The 16280-nt window shown below is 50.4% G+C and overlaps 1 protein-coding gene and 1 long non-coding RNA gene across 3 annotated transcripts in view; one reads left to right on the top strand and one right to left on the bottom strand.

The window, feature by feature from the left end:
• Positions 1-8679, top strand: part of CLASP1 (cytoplasmic linker associated protein 1) — a 163233-nt gene extending 154554 nt beyond the window's left edge. For both annotated transcript variants that reach the window (XM_083841598.1, XM_083841597.1), the window contains 3 exons: positions 625-831; positions 2707-2823; positions 4556-8679. In XM_083841598.1, the coding sequence (XP_083697724.1) occupies positions 625-831; positions 2707-2823; positions 4556-4642 (411 nt within the window). In that variant the 3' untranslated portion in view covers positions 4643-8679. The remainder of the gene's footprint in view (positions 1-624; positions 832-2706; positions 2824-4555) is intronic.
• On the bottom strand, positions 8320-14480 carry LOC310901647. The gene is made up of 2 exons (XR_014585974.1): positions 12269-14480; positions 8320-11109 (listed from the first exon to the last, which is right to left on the bottom strand). It is a non-coding gene; the product is annotated as an uncharacterized lncRNA (long non-coding RNA).
• Between the last annotated feature and the right edge of the window lie 1800 nt (positions 14481-16280).

The raw sequence follows: 16280 nt of genomic DNA, 5'->3' as shown, positions 1-16280 counted from the left end.
ATGTGCTCAGAGCACTCCTGCCTGGTCATGGATTATCCTGAAGCTTTCTTGGCTCCACAGCCTGGGTTTGAATGCAGCAGGGCTTAGCTGGGACGTGGCAGGACACATCTGTGCAGGCACGGTTGTCTCAGCTTGGGCACCCAAGCACTCAGCAGGGTAGATGCATATTAAAAAGTATGACAGTGTCTATGCAGTGTGTGGCAGTATAATGTTTAAGGAGCTACATTTAGCATTGAAGTCTAAGCTGGTGGATTTAGGTTCCCTGACAGTGGCTAGAGAGGTACCTTCCTCTTGGTTTTCCTAGGATAGCAATGCCTGTCTTTACTGGGTGACAAAGATACTCTTTCTTTTTTTTTCCTTAATCAATTCTTTCAAACTAGCCACATCTTTGACACAGTTCCGTCAGGCAGGACGAACTGCGTACCGCTGTCTGGTTGGAACAAATGTCACAGGAGGTGAAGAACACGAATTCTCGGAGTCGGTTGCCTCTCAGAAGAGCCTCCTGCAGATCTGTTAATAAACATCCCCAAGTATTTCCTGGCGTTCATTCCTAGTACACACAGGTGGTTTTGTCCGTGAAGTGCGACCTCGTTAATGTAAGGTTTTGCTCTGCTTTCATTGCAGGTCGTCAGAGCTGCTGAGGAAGCTGCTTCCACCCTGGCAAGCTCCATCCACCCTGAGCAGTGCATCAAGGTGCTTTGCCCCATCATTCAGACTGCAGATTATCCAATCAATTTAGCTGCCATCAAAATGCAGACGAAAGTTATTGAGAGGATTTCCAAGGAATCGTTGCATCAACTCCTTCCTGATATCATTCCTGGATTGTTACAGGTACAGAATCCCCTATCACAAATGCTCCTGAGTGCAAACCGTCACTGAACTGTTGTGCACTTTGGGTGTACTTTAATTTGAAGCCCAGCAGGCAGGATGGTCCTTCTTATTTTCTCTCTGAAATCAGGACCGAACTGCTCAGTGACTTCATTCAGCCTCTTTCATAACCCTCTCAAGCTGGGTGGGGAGCTGTGTTTTTGCCAGTGCTAAGACTTGGTCTTACATAGTGAATTTCTCTCTCAGTGCTGGCTGTAGCGGGGCTGTATTCAGTTCCCTTGTACAAGCAGCTGGCAGTGCTAGCAACTGGGATGAGACTGAAAGCACGACGGAAATAAGGGGAGGTAGCAGCAATGGAGGAGAGAGAATGTGGGTGTGTACTGGGGAGGGGTTGTGACAGGAGCAAATCAGTCAGTGTGAAAGGGTGGATGTGGTCGGACTGAAGTAGAGAACTGGGATAAAGAAGCTGCCTCATTGTGAAGCATGAAGAGTGGACGGATAAGAGCAAAGTCAGAAATTTCCCTTGTGCATCCTAGCATTTGTCAAAACTTTGTCATGTCAGTTCTTGCAATTGTTTTCTTATATTTCAACCTCTGGGAATCGGGCAGTTCTGTATTGATGTAAACTTTTGTTGTGAAAAGTTCTTAGCCCTCATTGCTGGTGACAACAATCTGGACAGTGTAGCTTCACACCAGAAAAGTTTGGGAGCAGCACGCCTTTAAAAACACAGTTATATTCGTTTTATTAGATTGCTTTAATGTCTTAAAACAAATCTAATTTTGGATCCTAGTTTGCGACTTTTTTATCTTGGAGCAGCCAGTGATATTTCTTCATCTTAGGAAGTCACAGTGATCAACAGAATCCACTCGTGTTTGGAAAGCATTTGGGGATCCTTCTGGCTGAAGGGCTTTGTGCAGAGAGCACCACAGCTTAATATTTCTCTGAGCTCACCTAGGTCTCCTGCTCTTTGGGATTTTAAACAGTCCTTTCAGACTGTATTTTGGGTCTTGCAGCCAGAACATCAGCCCTGCTGGCAGGCAGCCTGGCAGCCCCAACCATGTGCTGGAAATCAGCACACCCACAGGGGTCTCTCAACATGTTCTTTTCCATGGTATTTCCTACCTAATAGGTAATAAAAATTAATAATAATAAAAGCTCCTGGTTACAGAAGGCAGTTCATTTAATGGACTAGCACGGGTGTAGCACTGCTCTGTACAACGTTTAAGCCCAGTGCTTTTAAAGGGTTGGAAAATAATCCATGACAATGATTTTTGCAGCTTCTAGTGCCTAGATAGAGCTGTTCTATGCAAATACCTATTTGGGTAGAACATCTATTCACTAAACATTCTGAATTTCATATTCTGAGTGATATAAATATTAGGCCACTTTTCTAAAAAAATAAAATAAAATAAAAATCATTTCAATCTGTAACTTTGCTCAGGTGTAGAACTGATTTACTTTCTGTTAGATTTGGCTTGGGAAGGATGTATCTGCAGGCAAGCTGGGAATGCTGGTGTTCCACTCCAAGAAGTCGTCCCATACAGCACGTGGTCATCCGAACTGGACATGGGAATGTGTACATCTGATAGAATCCTAAGCTGAGAATCTGTGCTCCTGCTTAATGACATAAAACCCCAAGATGTTAATAACTTACAGTAATGACATAATTTAAGAAACAAATAGGATGGGCTGGATGTTTGTATTTTCTTGCCCTTTGAGCACTCATATTGCAAACTGTTACATTCAGCAAGGCCTTTCTATTGATTTGTTAGGTTGGTAGCCACTCTTGCAAAAAGTTAATCAGCTTTTTAGTATATTGATCTGTAAGGATGTTAGTAAGTTCTGTTTGATTTGTGACCATTTTTTCTTGTTTTCTAGGGTTATGATAACACAGAGAGCAGCGTCCGTAAAGCTAGTGTATTTTGCCTAGTGGCAATTTACTCAGTAATTGGAGAAGAACTGAAACCTCATCTCGCACAACTCACAGGAAGCAAGGTATGTGAGTAATGCCTCTGGTATTTTGGTAACAGCCAGCTACTAATAGGAGTAAGAGCAATGGCAGCTCTGGATCAAGTTCCCTGTACTCTGTTAAATCCGAATGGGTTAGAGTATCTGACCATGCCAAGCACCACTAGAACAAGGCAACACCTGCTCAGCAGTGTGAGCATTTCATACCCTGCAGAGCAAATTTTGAATGGGGTTCAGGGTTTGATATCATGCTGCATTTGATGCTGTGTAACCGCGAGCTGCTTCTGAGCGGGTCCTTCCCACTACACCATGGTTACTTTGGTCCTTCTGCGTTGCATCGAGGGGGTGACAATGCAGTGAACTGGATCAGCTGGCTTCTCTGGCTGAAAAACAAATCTGAAATACAAATTATTTGTTTTTCAGTCTGCTCTTTGGCTGAGACGTTAACGTGATGCAGAGTGATGGGAATGCATGGTTAGGATGGGTAGGAGAGCAGCAGCAGGTCATGATGAGGGCTGGTAGAAATGCAGGTAGAGCTTCACTCTTGCTAGCATGGCAGATGTGTCCCTTTCCTCCTGGGACACCAGCAAGTCTGAGCGATCTTTCAGAAGCCTTTGTGCCCTGGGCTCATGTGAGAAGCAAAACCCAAGTTATGACCTGATGCTGCAAATGAATTCAAGTCTTTAATTCAGCCTTGTCCTTCAGACAAGAACTGGCATTCAGGAAGCTGTTACAAGACTTCTCTTCTTTGAAGTCGTAACACCTGAGATTTCTTTGCAATTTTAAGATGAATTCTGCATTGTTGTCTCTGAAATATGTCTCTGAATGTGAATAGCTACATAGTTCAGAGAGCTTCATCTGGTTGTTTTGAAGCAATGGTTTCCTCCATGGGTAGGAAGTGTTGTGTAGGCTGAAACAGAATCTGAGACTGAGGACACCTGGATTTTATTTCTGAATTGAGTTGATTTGTCCTTAAATTACTTGCACCTCCCATTTGCTCTGGAAAAAAAGAGCTACGGGTGCTGAGATTTACCTCATTTATATTCAGGCAGTTGGGAAATTCCCCTATAAAATGTCGTAGAGACTTTATTATCCCAGTATCCTAGGTGCCGTGGACTTACTCCACCACATAACTAACTATAAACATGTGAGTAATTCTTCCGAGTTTACGCAGACTGCCTGCATGTTTAAAGTTAAGTGTGTGCGTGAGTCACTGCAGGATCTGGAGCTAAGGTGGTAAGGCAGAATAAGAAAACAAACCCATGCAGAGGAAGTGTATAATCATAACAGCTGCAGTTTCACTAGATGGCCTAAGTTAATGAAGATAGTTAAATGTCATTTGAAATGAATGTTTTGGAAAGAACAAAACCCTTCCTGCTTTTACTCCCTAAGCATGGGGACCATGGCTCTTGGATTACTGGGGTGTGAGTGAATTCGGGACCTACCTGCGGCCCCACTGACCTCTGTTGGAATCCTGCTTACCTAGAGCAGGCTGTGGGACTGAGGTCTGAACTGACAGCTGCTGAAGTGAAACAAATGGTTTTTTAAAATCCCATTAAATCTGGCTGTAACTTCAGTGGGACCAGGCCTCCCCTCCTGTTTCTGCATGTTCTGAAATGTGCTCGGCTTTGCTTCTGCTTTTCCTCCAGAGAGCCTGGTGCCAGCTTGCCCAAAACAGAGTTCACTGCAGAGTCTGTATTTGAGGCTTGCAGCCCATCTGTTTTTCCTGGCATCTTCCAATATTTGTTGTCTCTTTCAGATGAAACTACTAAACTTGTACATAAAGAGGGCCCAGACCACCAACAGCAACAGCAGTTCCTCTTCAGATGTTTCAACGCACAGTTAATGGAGATGTGTGGACATATGTGTAGACTTAGAAGCAATCAACGGTGCCTCTCAGAGACCTTTCTGCTACTCTTCACCGGCGCGCTCCATCAGCTAAAGGAGGCCATGCAGATATTTATTGCAATCAGTATTTTAGTCCCTTAAAGCTTTTATGTAGAATCTTACTGGTATTGAATGTAAAGGAAGCAAGGTCTGTGTTGCAGTCTTCATTAAAAGTGAACAACAGAAAGCCATACTTAAACATATTTGTATAGCCTGCTGAAATCTCGGAAATATGTTTAGGTTAGCGTTCCAAAACAGAGTCCGAAAACCTGGACGTGCGTAAAGGTCAAACAAATCTTGTTTTAGTTCATGCCCAGTTTTGCTTTCTGTGCTCTAGTTACCCGCTGTCTCCCTGCAGCCGCAGCCCTTCTGGCTAGGCTCTCCTCTTAAAAGTCTCATCGTCCTGTTTTGTACTTCCCATCGCAGCTTGCCTAACATGCAGGGCTCTCCAGGAGGAGATCTTTGCCAGTGTGGCTGTGGTTCCAGCCTTTGATGCTTTAATAAGGAGATATCAAGTGAGTAATGAAAAAGTAGGTTCTTTTTAAATATCTGAGTTTTTGTATATAGTTCCTTTGACAGATCTCCGATGGGCTGATTTCTCTGTAACTGCTCTCCAGCCAGCTGTGCTGTGTGGAGCAGCTGGGCTGTCGCTCCTTTCATTGACCGTGTAAATATTTCCCCTCTCCCAAACCCATTTGGCTCTTTCATGCGCTAAAAAAGACTCTTCAGGTTACTTGTTACTCCCCAAAGGGAACCTGAGTCACAGTTCTGGGACTGATGCCCGTGTTCAGGCACTGGAGCTCGGTGGGTGTCGGATCAGACTCGAGCGTGTCCCCGGGTGGGCACTCGGAGCTGGCAGGGCGGTGTCGCAGCGCTGCCCTGCGAGGCTGGACGTATTTTTACCCAGGTCCGTAGCGCCAAAGGGCTGACCTGCCGCTCTGACCGGGCCCGCCGATGTTGGTTAAAAATGGCTTGCTTTCTCCCTACAAATCCTGTGCGCTTTGGGCAAACTGTTCATCCCAGAGGACAGAAAGGGAATCTGAAACTGGACAAAATGACCCCGTGGAAGCTGAGGGCTGGCTGGGGTAGTGCTGGGCACCTGCTGCAGTTCCCCTCCTGTGCCTGAAGAGCCTGCAGTGCTGTTTGCTGCCTTCAGAAACCTCCTCCTCCTCCTTCCCAGCCAGCCCCAGGCACAGCCCTGCTGGGTGCTTTGCATTTTGGGGGGTGCTTGGGGTGCTGTGCTGGCTGAGGGCGCCGCGGGGCAAATCCTTTTGCAACCTGATGACACAGGCAGAGGCAGAGCCACGCCAGCAGCAGTCAGATACCCGATGGCACCGTCCTGCACCGAAGGGAGACCCCTCTGGGCACAGAGGGCGAGCTCCCCGTCCTGTTGCCTCTGCCTGTGACCGGGGGAAGCAGCAGGATGCCAGTGCTGTGTTCGGCCTGAAGCCGGATCCTGGCTGGTGGGCAGGCCTGCCCCACACCTGCCGCGGATCAGAGCTGGGATTTTGCCCCCAGCGATGCAGGAGGACGGTGGCCTGCAGCTGTGTCGATAGATGTGTGCTCCCTGGCTTCTCCCAGTGCCTCAGTCTCTCTCCAGCCTCCTTCGTTTCCCCTTGGAGGAGCTGAAGGGACACCCCGGCAGCACACTGGGAACATGAGAGGTGCCAGAACTGCAGCGGGGAGGGTGAGGCCTTGTTGTCCTCCCTTTCCATCAGTCCTTGCTCGTGTGGCCCAGCCCCAGGGAGCCGTGTTGGGAGCCGGCTCTGCTCCAAGTCCCCAGCTCAGGAGGGGCTGAGGTGTGTGAGGGCTGTGCGGGACTGGGCTCAGAGCTTCCTGGCCCCTTTCCCGGCTGGTGTGGGAGCAGAGGAGGTGACCTGCTCCCGAGGATGTGTCCAGGCTTTTGCTGGCTGCAGGGCTGGTTTCCCTCGTGCTCCCCGGTGGATAATGCCGTGGCAGGAGGAGCCCTGTGATCCTGGCGGTGGGATTCCTGCGGGCTCTCTCCTCGCTAGAGGGAGGATTGGCTGCTCCATGGTTGGTGTCTCCCTTTCCGTGGACCATTCCTTTTCAACATCTTTCAGTACACTTGTTACAATATTCTTTTTTTTAATTTTTTTGAATGATTCAAATTATTTTAGTTTAACATGAATTTATTTTCCCTTTTGAGGAAATATTCAGCCGACTTGTTGGCAGCAGTTAGCTGTCTTGTTCGAATTTTTAGTAGTTGTTTTTTTTTAATTTTTATTTTTATTCTGCTTAGTATTTATGCCTCTTTTTCTCCCCATCTCAGTTCAGCATCTTCTGTTCCAGTTCTGGGGTTCAGAGGTCAGCATAGCTGACCGGGTGGCATTTAGTCCCTCCCAGCTGTGATGGAGCTTGGTCCATCACTCTTTGCTTTCTTTTTTCTTGTTTGTTTTTTTTTTCTTTTTGAATGGCACACTGTAGCAAACCTCCAGGAATCGAATTCCTTCTCAAATGATTTTATATATTTTATAAAATCCTGTTAGTATGCACTGAGAGTGAACGCACTGTAACGTCCCCGAACTGACCCCAGCGCGTGCGCTGACACTACGGTAGGAGTTACCAGCTCGTCCCTGGGCAGTAGGTGTGAGATCCGCTGCTGATCTGAGGCTACAGAGATGAGCACGTATTTTTCAGATACAATTGGCACACTTGGGGCTGCAAAATGGTAGGACCAGGCCTTACTTTCTTAATCAGATTCTGTTCCTGTTTTTCAACAGATGCTCATTAAGGTGTTCCTTCCTTTCGTTACGTGAGTCGGTCGCGGACTGTTCATCCTTTGAGTACTCTAGACGTATGTTAGACCTGTATGCAGTAGGGAGCATTCTGCGTAGGTATTTATAAAACATTGCGTATAATGTACATAGTGAGGTTGTTTAGTATGTTGAACATGACCTGATCCCTTTTTTTTTTTCTCCTTTGAAGTACTCAAAGGGCTAGCTCTGAATGTCACCTCTCTGATCTCCAGCGTTCTGACTTCAAAAAGCTGTACAATCATTTTGTTTTCAGCAAGCATAAAGGTCTCTCTGGCTACAAATCACAGTGTCCACGCACGTTTGCAGAGAAAGATCTGCATGCTGGCAGTGCCTCACCGCACCGGTGAAGCTTGTGTTCACGTTCTCCCAGCAGTAGCCATCTACTGCAGCTGCCTTTTTTTTTGTTTTTTTCTCCTTGCAGCCCGTTATGCAGGGCTTCAATTTTTTCATACCTTTGAAAAAAAAAAAAAGAAAAAAAAAAGAAAAAAGAAAAAAAAGTGTTTTTGGTTTTTTTTTTTTGCCCACCATGCTTTAAAAGTCTGAATGGGAGAAATCTCTCAGCAGACAGCGGCTCCTGGCTGTAAGGTTGCCGAAAACCTCAGATGTGGATGTGTTTTTCTGCCATTGGCTGCACCAGTGCTCCATGGGCATGGGCGAGTACCGGATCCATCTGCCCCCCAGGTCTACGTACTGTAGTTCTCATGTAGTGCAGAATTATCGAGGCATGTGGCTTTCTTAAGGTACACTATGTGTGCTTGCCTGGATTACAATACAATACGAGACTGTCTTTTTTTATTGCTTACTACTAGCTTACTGATAACCTATATAAGTAACATAACTCACATCTTTGTCATCGAAACCTTTTTCTCCCCACCCCTTTATTTATCAAGCATAATATTGCATATTAAGGGACAGAAAAATAGACCTTTGTAGAACACAGCAGGACGTTGCTAACAATGTTTTAAATGGGAAGTGAAAAAAATGCTCTGAAAAATGCCAGCCATGAGAAATGACTTTGTTGGCACCGTGTTCATGCGCATGGATTTTTTTCTATTTTTTCCGCTTTTGTCATGTTACATCCATATCTGTATTTATATCTTTTGTTTCACTTTTGAGTGTATCATGGCAATTGTACAGATGTTTTTTGTTAACATTTACGTGATAGAATTTGCTAAAAAAAAAAATTAAAATAAAACCTTTTGAGTTTGCCCTAGAAAAAGTGGAAGTTGTTGTTGTTGGTTTTTTTGTTTTTTTTTTTTCAGGGGAGAAATACGAAAATGGATGCATTATCTAACGTGTCAGTCCAGCAGCCTTTGCTGGTAATGGGTTTGCTCTTTGCTGAGGACACGGCGAGCCTTTTGGCGCGAGGACAGTCTGGTTTTGGCAGTGGCTGCTGCTGCCTTGCTAACATGGAAATGCCCCTGCCCATGGTGTGCAGAGGAACGAGGGAAAAACTCACGGAGGAGCGGATCTCTCGGGGGGACTGGACACAAGGCTGTGAAAGCGGGGGCTCGGCACATTTTGGAGAAGCAGCTCTGTCCTGATGAAGCATCTTGTTGTCTCCCCATCACGTTTCCTGCTGTCCTTCAGCTCCAGACAGCTGCCCTGCCCTACGTGCCCTGAAGCTCAGCTCGCCGTCGGCGCTGGGCAGGACCCGCTGCTGGGACCAGAGCCGCTCACCTGCCTGACGTGCTGCCTCTGCAGGAGCCGGGCCACGAGCCAGCTCTGGCGTCGCGCCTTCTTTCCTCCCAAGGAGGGCTTTGGGCCTGACCCAGGGAGGAGCCGCAGGGCTTTGCCACGTGGGATGCCACCCATGAAGAATTTGGGGCCTGGGCCCACCTGGGATGAGGAGCAGAGGCTGGTCTCCCTGCTGCAGATGGACCATCTCCCCCCTGTGGTGGCAGGGGCTTTTTTTGACTCTGCTACATACCAGAGCAGTGCGAGGGAAGGTCCAGCCATGCCCTGTGACCCCAGCTTCTTCCCAGAGCACCTCCCACATTGTTTTTCTCAAGCAGTGCTAGGTACCTGTGGTTATTAGAAAGGGAAGAGAGAATGAATAGAGTGCTATCTTCTCTGTGCCTTGTAAAACTCCAGATGCTGGCTTAAATTAGCCTTAGAGCCCTGGGGACTTGGGAAAAGCTCTGAAGTCTGAGGCATTGCAAATGCATTATTAGACAAGCCAAGGCAGGGAGCTGGATTTCACCGACACGTGCTTCAAATGGTCAGTCCTTGCAAAACCCTTTCTGGGGGCTGAGGAGAGGGACATCCTGCACATGCAGAAATAGATCCTTCTGGCAGTTTGTGCAAGACCCGCGCAGGGGGCTGCTTGCAAGGCTGGAGGTCTCCTTTTCCTTCAGAGCACCAGGCAGCAAGGGTTGGACTGGAGGAGGCCGGGCGTTTGCCTGCTCCATCGCCAGAGAGCATCCCTCCGTACTCTGCAACTGGCTTTTACCCACTCCTTGCTCTGTTGCACGTGACGCAGAACAAATGCTAAGGTGGCGCTGCAGCTGCGGGCTCATCCCCAACCACGGCAGAGCACAGAGCTCCTCTCCCAGACGCTGTCTTCCCCCAGCGATGGCTTGGGCCTGCAGGCTCTCGCTGCCCTAGCCTGGCCCTCTGCTGATCTCCTTGGCAGAAACAGAGACGGACTTTAGTGCAGAGACTTTCATTTCCAGGGGTACCAGCACAGGCCTCCCCTCAGTGCTACAGGAAGCAGCGTGGCAGAGGCAATGGTTTTGGGTGTTGCAACTCCAGCAAGTGAAAGGTCCGACAGGAGCATCCTGGAGCAGTTTCTCCAAATGAAATACAGGAGCAGAAGAAAATAATCTCGCTCGGTCTTTGGCTCCCGTCCTCAATTCCTGCACGTGCTGCAGCACGTCCTTCAGGAGGAGGCTGCACGCTGACAAGGGGGCGTTTGTTCGCTGAACCACCTCCAAGCGTCTCTTCTTGCAGCTCTTTTTGTCGTGAAGTCCCCTGCAGTCGCAAACTACTCCATTGCTTCAGAGATGGAAAGTGAGGAATGGATGTCATTGCTGGCTTGGACACTTTCGCTGGGCTCTCCCCCGCGGTGGAGGAAGGGAGTTGATGCCAGCAATTAAAGGTAGTTAGCACTTTGCTGGCACTTTCCTTGCTCTGAGCACTTGCAGCCCAGTTTTTAGTTTTTCTCTGTCCCGGAGGGTCCCAACTGCTGCCGACTTCTCGGTAGCCCGGCACTTTGCAACCAGTTCCCTCCCGCTGAGGGATGCACCAAGGGGCGGCTTAGCACAAGCCCAGAGTCGCACTTCTGGGCCAGTTACCTTATCTTAATTTCCTCCAGTTAAAGAATAAGACTTTTCAGCTTAAACCCCCTGGGAAAGTGCAACTCAGCTGATCGGTGGTAACTTCAGTTAAAGTCATTCCGCTGCTTTTGATTGTGCAACCCAATGACTCGCTTGTGCAACCCTCCTCGTTCAGCCTCCCCAGGCAAACACCACACCCCCCTCTCTCCCCTTTACCAGCCCAACGCATTTTTCCTGCTTTGCCTTTTCGTGTGCATCAATGAAGCCTGGAAAGGGCCCTGCCCGGCATGCCCCCTTGCGTGGAGGAGGCTCAGCGTGGAAATAAACGCGCGTTGCGCTCACCTCGGGGGCTGTAAATCTCCACCTCCCTGCTGCAAAGGGAAAAAATGTCCTGTGAGGCTTTTGGGGAGCTGCTGGGGCAACGCAGGCATGGAAGCCAGCCTGATGGCAGGTTCTCCTGGGGGTCTGACCGCAGCCAAAGGCTTGGTAAATATCAGCCCAATAAACCCAGGACCCTACCCGAGGGTGAGTGCCAAGCCCCTGGCCAGGAGCAGGCACCTCTCCTAGGGCTGGGAGCTCCAGGAGCCCAGCAGGACGCGGCCACTCGGGCGCAGTCGAAAGGAAAAGCCTCGCCGGGGAGCGGAGGAGACGGGGAGCAGGCGAGGGAAAGCGAAGGCAGCGGAAACCAGAACGAGCTAACGCGGGGCCGGGGGGATTACAGGGTGCCGGGGAGGCTGCTCGCGAGCACATCGGGGACAAAGCAGCCTGCCAGCGTGAGGGGTAATGAGTAATTAATGAGCAGAGGGATGGAATTAATAATGACTCAAAAATGGCTGAGATAATGAGCTCCTCTTTAAATCCACCTTTAACAAGAAAGCCAAGGGAAAGGATTTAGATCAATTAAGAAAAGAAATCTTGTAAAAAAAATAGCTATTGACACGAGCTAGTGAGAGAATAGCTGGAAAATCTTGTTGGGAAGGAGGCAGCAACTGGTTGAGACCTATAGCTGGGGGGGGCAGGGGGGCGTGCTGGTTCTTACAGGACGGGGCGTTGTGGTGCTGCCTGCCCGAGCCCCTGCTGTCTGCATGCTGGGGGCACGTGGCAGCTTCGAGCAGCTCAGATGCCTTTTTGATGCTTTTTTGCAGCCCTTTGTCTTCTCATGCAGACAAACCGGGCTGTGCTGAGGTCTAACAGAGTATGGCAGAGCTGAGCAGCTCTTCTTTCGTTCTGTTTGGGGTGCCCCAGGGGCCAACGCTGGGGCTTTTGCACGATGAGACTAGCCTGGGGGAGCGTCTCCCTCCCCAGACGTGCCTCTGCTTGCCACAGCATCTAGAGAAATCCAGGCCTGGGAAAGCAGAGCGCTGAGCAAGCTGGCAATGCTCAATCTGTATATTTAATGATGATTTATGGCGTGAAGGCACACACAAATGACAGCAGGTAGCGTAGCAGTGAAAGCAGAGCTTTGGGAGGACGGTACCGGTGTGCTCCTCAGACCTACAGATGTGCTGACCACTTCTTGCTGGGACTCACCCTTTGCTCCGCTCAGCTCCCGGTCCCAGCCTTCGGGCGTGCAGGGCACTTGTGATCTGAATTCTGAGGGTTTTGGCGTTGGTGTGACCTCTCCTTGGCAACATTAATAGATTTGACCAAAACCAAACCAAAAAAATAAAAAAATTCACTCCATGTTCTGCAAGAAGAGAAGCTTGGAGGGGGCTCCTGTGTGAAAAGCGGAGATGCCTGGTTTCAGAAAGCCCTCTGGCACCGTGAATTCGGCAAGGAGCTGGTGACAACTTCTGGCTCTTGGCTCGTCCGTAAGCTCTGGGGTGACAGCGCCGAGCGGCAGTGCGGGGTCAGGGCTGCAGCAGCTCCCCTGAGGTGAAGCCTTGGTGGCCACTTGCAGGCGGTGCAAATGTGGTGGCCCTCAAAGCCTTGGCACCCGTTACCTTCAACACTGCTAGAGCTCAGGGGTCGCAAACGAGGCTGGAAGAGTTGGCATTCCTCCCAAAATCCTCATTGCCTCTTCCTTAGAGGAAACATTTTTGGCTTGCTCTGGCCACCTTGTAGCAAGACACTTGGATGGTCCTTCCCAGGAGCTGCCCTGTGTCCCACCTCTGTCCCTGGAGAAACGCAGCCCTCGGCCATCATGGTCTTGCCTTGGAGGACCCCCATAAAGTGCAGCCTCCAGCCCCAGCATTGTGTGGGGTCTCTCCTGCTTCCCCCAGCCCCAACGTGGCACCAGCGGGGCTCGCTTGGGGCTGGTGCTCGGGGCTGGAAGGGTTACAGCCGTGGCCCCGCCGCCGGGGCAGTTTCTCGCTGCCGGTCTATAAATAGGAGCTGGCTTTCTAATCTGCTTGCCACTGCTTTCCACTCCCTGCCAGTTTTTTCCTGCTTTTTCCTGCAGGGAGGTGCCTGCAGCCCCGGGCAGCTGTCGGCCCCGCCGCTCCCCTAACGCTGTGGGAGAGGCCCCTGCACAGGACTCGGCCTCCCCATAACCGATCCTCATTAAAAAAAAGATATCCAAAAATAGGGGAGGGAGACCAAACACAGCGCTGGCGGGGTGCCTGAGAGGAAAACTTGCTGGTGGAGTAATAAAGTGCTGGGACAAACTGTGTGGAAGGGGGAAAACTCCATTCCTGCAGGGCTTTGGGCTGAGGTAAGGGCAAAACCCTCCTAGGGGTGATGAAAGTTTTGTTGCCTCATCTCCAGGGCTGATTTTGACAAACCTACGATGTGACTGAGCATGCTGAAAGGGAGGTAGTTCTTACAGGGTGACTTAGCCCGTGAGTGCCTCCTTAAGCCATCAGCACACCTGAGGCACCTTGTTCACCTAGTCTGAAACCAGCCTGGAGGAGCTCTGCCGGGCTGCCCCCTGTGAAGGCGCGGGGCTGAGGGACGAGGAACAGAGACGAGGGCGGCGAGCTGGGGCTCGGGGCAGGCAGCTCGCTGCGAGGCTCCCCCCGAGCGCCGTGCGCCGGGTCAGGTGCGTGTCCCGGCGGCGTTCCCCCACGCGCCTGGCTCGAGCTCCGCTGCAGCCGACAGCGGCTTTCCAAGGCTGCTGACTCACCCCAAGGGAAATGTTCTGCCAAAAAGCGTCGAGTTTGATAAAAATTGCTAATGGGACCCTGCCGGCTTCTCTGACGGCTTGGCGCCGTGCCCTGCGTTTGGAGGAGCAGCGCCGAAGTAGCTGGGAAGGAGGTCGGCCTCGGCAGCCAAGGAGCGCGATGCTCACGGCTCTGGATGGGCTGTGTACCCTGGTGGCATCTGCAGTGCTGGCTGTGCCACGGGTCAGCTTCCAGGGAACACAGCTTGTTTCAGACGCTGATCTAACCTTTTTTTCCTCAAAGTCTTGATTTTTTTTTTTTTTGAGTGAAAATTCAGTCTCCTGGCCTGCTTCAGCTCTGCCCTGTGGGACTGGCCCGAGCTGAGCACGTTGTGCTGGAGGCCTCCGGCTGTGCTCCAGCTCCTCCTGCCCTGGAAGGAGAGGGAGCACTGAGCCTGGACTGATGGCAGCAGCCACAGTGAAGCTGCCTCCTCATCTCTGAGATGCCTAATTAGGCATCTAATTGTCCTCCAACGTCCCTGAGAAAGCTTCAAACCACGGCACCTGGGTTCTTCAGAGAGGAAAAATCCTGTGGCTGCTAATGCCTGCTTGGGCCAGGCATCTCGTCACAGCACATGCGGTACACACAAGCTCATTTTCTTCACCAGTGCTCTCCAGAGCTGTTGTAGCTTCAGCTCCCTGATAGAGCTGGGAGATGCCCTGGAGAGCATTCTCCAAAAGCCTTTCTGATATCTTCAGTTTCTGATATGATGTGGTTCACCTTGCTCTCTGGGGGTATCTTTCCACTCAGATGGGTGCTGCTGCTGCTGCACCATGGCAAGTCTATGAGCCTCTGCTCCCAGCTTTAGCTTCAGGGAAGACCATCTCCTCCCAGTATTTTGGCAAGTTCTTCAATCGATCAGTCTTGCCAACACGTGTTGATAGGCTTGCCCAGCCATAAGCATGCAGCCTAGGTGAATACCAGTTTCACGCTTTAGGGACATTTGCAAGACCTTTGCTGTTACGCAGAGCTCCCTGGTGACCTGTTCTGACCACTTTTTGTTGCAGGTCCCTGTTTTATATCTGGCTGTGGAGGTTCCCCACAAAAGGACCCCCCTGGCCTCTGTTTCTGGAAGTTCAGTGTAGCTTAAGATGTCCCTGTAGGTTTTTCTTTCCCCTGAGCTTTTTCTCAGTGTTGGTGAGCCAAAGTTGCTCCATCACCTCAGGGCTGGAGGCAAGAGGTGGCATCCCTTCCTTTCCCTCTCCTCTCCTCTCCTCTCCTCTCCTCTCCTCTCCTCTCCTCTCCTCTCCTCTCCTCTCCTCTCCTCTCCTCTCCTCTCCTCTCCTCTCCTCTCCTCTCCTCTCCTCTCCTCTCCTCTCCTCTCCTCTCCTCTCCTCTCCTCTCCTCTCCTCTCCTCTCCTCTCCTCTCCTCTCCTCCCCTCCCCTCCCCTCCCCTCCCCTCCCCTCCCCTCCCCTCCCCTCCCCTCCCCTCCCCTCCCCTCCCCTCCCCTCCCCTCCCCTCCCCTCCCCTCCCCTCCCCTCTCCCCTTTACTTTTTCCCTTTCTCTTTTCCTTTTTCCCCTCTCTTTTCCTTCTGCTGATAGCAGCCTGCCTCTCTCTCCTGGGTAATCTGGGATATTCAGCAATAGGTGACAGGTCCAGGGCTTCCTTTGGGTCAAACCCATGCTGGCAAAAGGAGGAGACAGAGCAGCCCCTTTCTTTCCAAGTGGGTGGCTGAAATCCAGCCCATGGTACGGGTCAGCCAATGCTGGGAGCAGGTGGGAGCACTGGGAGGCATCCCTGGGGGCAGCTCAGCTCCCTTCCTGCTGGGGGAGAGGGGCTTGGACCCCAACAACCCTCCCAGAGTAGTTGGTGTCATTGCAGGGTATGGGTGGATGCTGTGCAAGATGGGCTTAGAAAATCAAAATCCCTGTTACTCACTTTCCTCTCGTCATGCAGCTTGGGAGCCAGATTCCCCATCATTACCTTGGAACATTGCTGCAGATTGGAGACATGCTGGTTGCTGGGATGTCATTTCTGTAGGATTTTCCCCAGTGATTGCATGTGTTTTTTCACTTCATTTTCTTTGGAATTCGTAATCTGCATGTTTTCTGTGAATGCTAAATATTAACTGAGATTTGCACTTAATAACTTGACATTGTGTCTGAAGCCCAGCACACAGGCAGGGGACGCACTCAGCCTGCATCCCCCAGCCCTGCTAAGGGTTTAGGGTTGCTGAAGTACAGGCAACACAGTCCCACAGTCATCCAGCGTTCCCAGATCCTGCCTGCAGGCGGCTGAGACATACCCAGGTATCTGCTGAGCATTGTTTTAAGCCACCAAAAAAACTTGATTTCCTTGATTAGCGTAATCAGTAGGAGCCTGCTGATTTGAACACAGGGTGAAAAAACTTCTCAGCAGATATCAAAGCCCTGGAGGGGACCGGTATGTACAGGAATGTCATTAACATCTAATCCCCTCTAATCCAAGATGACATCCTTA

Source organism: Anser anser (assembly GCF_964211835.1).
Source record: "Anser anser genome assembly, chromosome: 6".
In the NCBI taxonomy this organism is placed as follows: Eukaryota; Metazoa; Chordata; class Aves; order Anseriformes; family Anatidae; genus Anser; species Anser anser.
The sequence above is the reverse complement of the archived record's forward strand: the minus strand, read 5'-3'. Positions and strand labels throughout refer to the sequence as shown.